The 6,207-nt window shown below is 43.9% G+C and overlaps 2 protein-coding genes across 2 annotated transcripts; one reads left to right on the plus strand and one right to left on the minus strand.

Annotated features, from left to right (window-relative positions):
- Window positions 1-1,130: 1,130 nt before the first annotated feature.
- LOC127298736 (F-box/FBD/LRR-repeat protein At5g22660-like) lies at window positions 1,131-2,642 on the minus strand. The gene is made up of 3 exons (XM_051328594.2): window positions 1,795-2,642; window positions 1,499-1,654; window positions 1,131-1,328 (listed from the first exon to the last, which is right to left on the minus strand). Exons 1-3 carry the CDS (start codon window positions 2,629-2,631, stop codon window positions 1,131-1,133), a joined length of 1,191 nt encoding a protein of 396 aa, XP_051184554.2. The 5' UTR covers window positions 2,632-2,642.
- A 545-nt stretch (window positions 2,643-3,187) lies between these two features.
- LOC127299025 (uncharacterized) lies at window positions 3,188-5,928 on the plus strand. The gene is made up of 4 exons (XM_051328888.2): window positions 3,188-3,864; window positions 4,478-4,528; window positions 5,191-5,242; window positions 5,491-5,928. The coding sequence occupies exons 1-4, from the start codon at window positions 3,733-3,735 to the stop codon at window positions 5,685-5,687; spliced, it is 432 nt and encodes a 143-aa protein (XP_051184848.1). The 5' UTR covers window positions 3,188-3,732; the 3' UTR covers window positions 5,688-5,928.
- The last annotated feature ends 279 nt before the right edge of the window (window positions 5,929-6,207 follow it).

Below are 6,207 nucleotides of genomic sequence, written 5' to 3' on the forward strand. Positions count from 1 at the left end.
AGCCAGTTTAGGGGGTCGACGGTGCCGTCGTATGTGGCGAACTCCAGTTTGGAGAAATGAGGCGGCTGTGCAGCGGGCGGCCCGGCGGTGTAGTGCTGCATCAGGGACCCCCGCGTAGGGGTTGGCGTAGCCGGTGAATCCCCCGAGGGAAGTCGTCGATGGTGACGCCGGCGGCTGCAGCACCGTGGGTTGGGTGGGCGCCGTGGTGAAGACGGGCGCGTCGAGCCACGCCGGGCGCTGCGACGACGAGGGTGGGAACCGAGTTTGAGTTATCGGCACCCCCTGCGGGTAGCCGGTGGAGGCCGGCGGTGGTGTCGGGAGGGTGGCAGCGGTCGCGATGGCGGCGGCCGATGGTTGCGGTGGTGGGGCGGTGGGGCCCTGGAGGTACGTCCGCAGGTTGGCGACCGCCATGGTGAGGTCGCGGACGGCTGCAGACAACTCCACCGGGGAGAGGACGGGAGGCGGCTCGGCGCCCGGCGGCACGTGCGCGGCGGCGTTGGAGGCCGGTGGCGTCTCAGAGGTGGCCGTAATGGTGGCGGCGGGTTGGCCCGAATAAATGATCGCAACCGAGGAATCTGATACCAAATTGGTAGAGACTCGGGGTCTACCAGGCCGGGGACGTAGGTTATAGGGATGGAAGTGCAAGGATCGCGGGGGATGAAGGCGCCAGCCTCCGTCGTGAGGGAGAGGGAGGGCGGCGCACAGAGGAGAGGTGGCGGCTAGGGTTTGGAACGCCAACTGAGGAGTTGGCAATAATAGATTGATTATTGCTTATCCTTTCACGTAGCTATTACAGAGATATATATAGGCTAATGACCTAAAGATAAATGGGCTAAGCCTCTAATTTAGGCCCACTAATGGGCTTCCTCCTGCTATAAGATAAACCGGTCATAACATAAGTATTTGTGGATCAATTAGTACTTAGTAAGCATGCTCAAACATCATGCAAAATCTTAGCAATAACTATCCGTGGCGGATGATCACTCAATGCTATTCAGAACTGCGTGTTGAAATGCCTCATACCCGAAAAATCTCAAACATGCATCATTTGGAAGGACTACAGACTTAGTATTTCCAAAAGGTGACAAGTCTTAACATAAACAGCAAGGTCAGATCTTAATTAACATAGATTAGCAACGCTCAATACTGATCTTGCCATCTGGATTGATGGTAGGTTGCAACGCATTAACCAGTGCATAGACCCTTGGATCTTCTTCAAGACAACATATTTTGATCCTCTCAATGGAAGGATAGTTTCCTCTGCCTGACAATGTGGCCCTTGATGAAGACAAGGCAGATTCAGATTTCTTGCATATACTACATTCCTCCTGTAGTGTCAAAATTAGGGTAACATAATACTTAGAGGATTAGTTCAGGCATACAAATATTTTTCTTTACCTTCTTCATTAAATGATATTCCTATTTTTACATAATGCAGCAGAACCTCTCTAGGCAGGCAAATACAAATAATAGTCATGTCTAGGAGGAATGGGCATACCATTTTGAGCTTCACATTTAGTTCCTTCAGCTTGCTCGAGCCCTGGAGAATGCGAAGAAGTGGGTAGAAGTCGGCAACCATGCACCAATTCCCCAGCAGCAGGCTTGTGAGGTTATTGAACATTGGGCATGTTTGCATACCTCTCTCAAATGCGAGCTTCATTTTGAACAAAGAAAGTTGGATAGTTGATGATATGATGTTCTCGTCATAGCTTGTTACAATAATACAAACAAGCCAAGAAAATATATTCACCTAAACCTGTAATGGTACAGAAAATAAAAGGAACCCATTTGTACCTCGTGTAATGGTGCGTGCAACTCCAGTGTTGTGGCATGTGAAAGACCATGAAGTAGACGATGACCATACACCATTGTGTCGATAGGAAAATTTAAACTCTCGGAACTTAGAGAAGACAAATCCCTAGTTACTATAGCACCAAGACAGGTGGGGTCAAGGATAGAGAGATCGGTAAGGCTTCTAGCACAAATCAGGAGACCCTCGCCGTTAAAGCAGCGAATCATATGCAGAACCTTGAGTGACCTCGATGAGATCTCTTTCACGCGAATCAAACTGCATTCCTCCAGCTCTAAATATTCAACCACAGACCATTCATTGTTCAGCATCGCAAAGAATCGGTGACACAAAAACAGAGATTGGAGCCTGATTATTTTGAGGTGCTGAGAAGGAAACATTGATGTGCTATCCAAATAGGGAGAGTGGACCGATCCAGAAACCTGGAGGAGACGAACTTTGTGCTTGATGGCATGACGAACCCATGCAAAATTATTCCAACTACTGCCATGAGTGACAAAGATTCGTGCCTCATCCAAGCAAACAGCGTCATCACGCAAGAGCAGCAAGTGGTCTCCAAACTCCTTCAGTTTTTCGTCATCCACACCCCTCGGCTTGTTTTCATCCTTGAAGTCCTGGTAATCAATATGGACGAATGGTGTAGAGGCCCAGAGACTGCGCCACCTGACTGAGAGAAGACTCGTGCGCACGACCTCTGGCATTGGTAAGAAGGACATCACATGGTGCAGCAGCTCATCAGGCAGGCTGCTGAGCCTGTCGACACCATTGCTGTTTTCTAGCGCACTCTTGGAAGCACTGTGAATGGAGGCTGGTGCCAACATTTCATCAAACATGCCAGCTGCATGAATCCAAGAAGGAAATGCATAATTAATCAAAATGACAGGGATATGGATATACTGCTTAAGTCTTAGAAACACAAAAGTAGATGAGACGGTTTCATACATAAGAGAGTTTCAACCGTGAAGCACTGTGCTGGGATACAACAAGCTTATGTAAAAGATAGTACATAATACAATTTAGGAAAGGAAAAAATACAAATGGAGCCCTGGGGAAAGAAATGTTGAAAGTGTAAGCTGTAAATCCCTGATGCGAAGGTGCACGGTTTTACGCTTTCTGGTCCGCGATATCTATAACCTGGGCCGGCTTTGAGAGGGCCGTTTGGGCCACCCCACGATGGACTCTGTAATAACCGCCACTGTCCAGCCAGCCCTTCTCGTCAGTCGGCATATTCTCCCCACCACGCCGGAGTGCGGCTGCTGCGCCGCCGTGAAATTCCAAGAATTACGCCGGCCGGCTGCTACTTATTACCGGTAAGCTGCATCCAACCTCAAACCGTTTAGTATCACATTCGGAATTCGGAGGGATTTCCGCCGGTTTATAAGGGTCTCCCCAGGTACTTGTGTCACCATATCTCTATACACTGTAGAGCGACTGTAGTGGGTCTAGGGTTACGCGGCCAGAGGAGGGAGCTACGCCCGGCGGGAGTTCCTTAAATTCCTTATACCCCTCTCCTTTACAAAAGTGACGATGAAACAATTATGAATCTTGGTAACTCTGAATACACAAACCTAGATTTGACATGTATTTTGCTGCCTTCTCATATTCTATATAGTTCTAGTTCTAATTCTATACGATGTACTCGTTGCTCCAAATAAATACATACACCCCCTTCAACCATTGTTTGAAAAAAATGATTGAATGCTAAGTTTAAGGGGGCATAAATGGCACACTTTTTAGCAATTGATTGAATCCTAAGTTCTGTGTTCACCAACGGCTGAAGATTTCCTGTAGCCATTTAGCTCAAGGGGACGTAAATGATGTATCGCCTCTGCATTGATTTCCTGCTTCTGATCTGTCCAAGCGATCTGGTTCGTAAATTGTGCTAGCATTTACGCCTGTATAAGACCAAATTCTTGTTCAAGATGGCAAATGGACAAGAGACATACGAACAAATAGGTGGTGATGACGATAATGAAGAAGAAGAGTATGTGTTGCTAGAGTTGGATGATTGCTTTTATTCCAACGTCCAACCAAATTCTCCATATATACTCTCTGTAAGTTGGCCCTCCTATGTGTCTGCAGCTTACTAGTACTGATGGATATGAGGCTCTGTTGTAGATATAAGGACAAGATGATGTACCTCTGGATTTTCCTTACGCACTTTTGCTATCGCTTTATTATTGAAATAGCTTGCTTGAGATTTGACTATTCCAGAGATGTTTAAATGGCCCCAGAGTGTTTTTTATTATTTTACATGAAGATGAAGAAGTAGACTAGCCTACTTGTTAATTATTTAAAAGTTCTCCTGCAAATAGTATGCACTATGGCCTACTAGTAGAACACATGAAAGGAATATAAGATATGTTTATTCTGGTATTTTGACCAACTTCCCTTCAGTTCTTTTGGTTGTTATATGGTTAATTGATACAGTTGTCAAATACAAAATCATAGTCGGTGTGTGTATAGGCCTTTATGGTTCACTAAGAAATCTGTATTTCACCATGTAAAACATGGTAATTGTTCATCGCGTATTCTACTTATTGGCTTTTTGATGCCACACGATCTATGCATGGGAAGAAGTCAGTGTTAGATGATCAGTGATTGGCTCACATGCTCTATCACTATGTATGTGTACATCTCTAAGTTGTTTGTAATCATGTTTTTCAGGGTTTGGATACATTGACTCCTACCTTGATAGTTGGTGATGGCCTGAAGATGGTATGTCTTGTACATGTTATGTTGCTTTTAAAAATGCTTACTTGCCAGCTTAAGGGGCACTGTTCTATGGTTGTTCAAGTTTTTCTTATTGAATTTGTACTTTTGATGTTTGATGCAATATGGTCTTAACCATATTTCAGAGTTGTGGAGTGTCGATTTGTTGATACTGATGTAGATATTTTTGTGCACTAGCTGCATACACTGCTCGGGATGTTCATAAAGATAAAAATATACAGCTAATGTTTCACTGTTTCAACTTTACATGGTCTAATGTTAGAACAATATGTGGACATATCCATTTATCAGATCAAAGGTGAGAACAACATGCAGATATGTCCATTTATCACATCAATGCGTGGAGAATATTGAGAACATTTTTATAACTTTATAATTTCTAAGGGTACTACTCCAAAAGTATTTTCTAAGAGGACAACATGGAACGGAGGAGCATTTGAATAACATATACTATTTCAGCCAGCTTTAGCACTAGCATCCATTGCATTTGCTGATTTTCTGATGTCACATGTACCCATTAAGCTTAATCCGTTGTCCTTCTACGTGATAACCATCAGCTGCTTAAATTTTGGAATATGTAGTTTAAGCTATCAACTGTGGACTTGCTTAGTGACTGAGCTGGTAACCGACGTCTCGTTTATTGACAGATTGGTGAGTACAAAGAAACGGTTGGCACGTGCTATGTATTTTCAGAAAGTGGTAAATGCTTCAACGAAACATTTTTTTTCTCAGCATGTTAGTTGTCGTACACTGGTTTGGTTTACTATATTGATATATTGATTTGATACCCTGCGGATGTTTTTCATGAACCTTCATTGAGGCTATGTTTGAACTAGAAATATGTTTTATTCGAACTTGTCAGTAAGGCTTGTTACTCCTTGCAGCCACCTGACATGAATTTACAATGGGATTCATTTCTGTTTATATGTGTTCATTTCCTTTGCCAGATGCTCCACCAAAATCCATTCACGACGGGATGGCCCCTCCCAAAGAAAATAAGGGAAAGCAAGCCAGCAATAGCAAGGAAGCACCAGCACGATCCAAGGCAGTGAAACATCTCTCGAGCGTTCAAAAGATACTCAAATTCCGGTCCATCGGTGAGGATCATCAGGACTACAGAGCATATCTGGACAAGGACAAATAATTTTAAAACCAAATTCTAGCTGATTAACCTTTCTTCAGAACTAGCGGCATGCTACTCAAAAGCATCAATGCATACAAAGTACAATTTTTTTGGGTGAGCATTCTTTTGCAACAATTTAGATGTGCCGAGAATGATTCCACTGGACAGTTTTGTTTGCAGTGAATATGATGCTAGTATAGTTATTAGTAACATGTTATGACATGTGTGTTACAACCATGAGTTCTGTTGGACTACACTAGTTCTGTTGGCTCACTGTTCAAAATTCTGGGGTTGACAAATTTCGTTCCAGGACCATAGCCCTTGTCTGAACATGTTGGCTTGCTATAGTTTTGTGTATAGATCCAGCAAGTTTGCTGGGTGAAGTGAGCTGACAAGCATCTTGAAGCGAAGAAAATTCTTCTTTTGCAGTTGCCGAACAATTTAATTGCAGTATGACTTCAAAATAGTTCATCTCCCGGTGTGGCCTGAAAATAGTAGCAAAGCTAAAGTCATGGAAGAATTAGGGATGAAAATAGAGCTC

Source organism: Lolium perenne, chromosome 5, assembly GCF_019359855.2.
Source record: "Lolium perenne isolate Kyuss_39 chromosome 5, Kyuss_2.0, whole genome shotgun sequence".
Classification (NCBI taxonomy): Eukaryota; Viridiplantae; Streptophyta; class Magnoliopsida; order Poales; family Poaceae; genus Lolium; species Lolium perenne.

Bases quoted from the DNA above. Each gene is read 5' to 3' on its own strand.
- LOC127299025 (XM_051328888.2), top strand. From the start codon at position 3,733: ATGGCAAATGGACAAGAGACATACGAACAAATAGGTGGTGATGACGAT. The intron at 4,529-5,190 runs GTATGTCTTGTA...GTTTATTGACAG, and splicing joins TTGGTGATGGCCTGAAGATG to ATTGGTGAGTACAAAGAAAC. The intron at 5,243-5,490 runs GTAAATGCTTCA...TTCCTTTGCCAG, and splicing joins CTATGTATTTTCAGAAAGTG to ATGCTCCACCAAAATCCATT.
- LOC127298736 (XM_051328594.2), bottom strand. From the start codon at position 2,631: ATGTTGGCACCAGCCTCCATTCACAGTGCTTCCAAGAGTGCGCTAGAA. The intron at 1,655-1,794 runs GTACAAATGGGT...TTCAAAATGAAG, and splicing joins TGCACGCACCATTACACGAG to CTCGCATTTGAGAGAGGTAT. The intron at 1,329-1,498 runs GTATGCCCATTC...TTGACACTACAG, and splicing joins TAAATGTGAAGCTCAAAATG to GAGGAATGTAGTATATGCAA.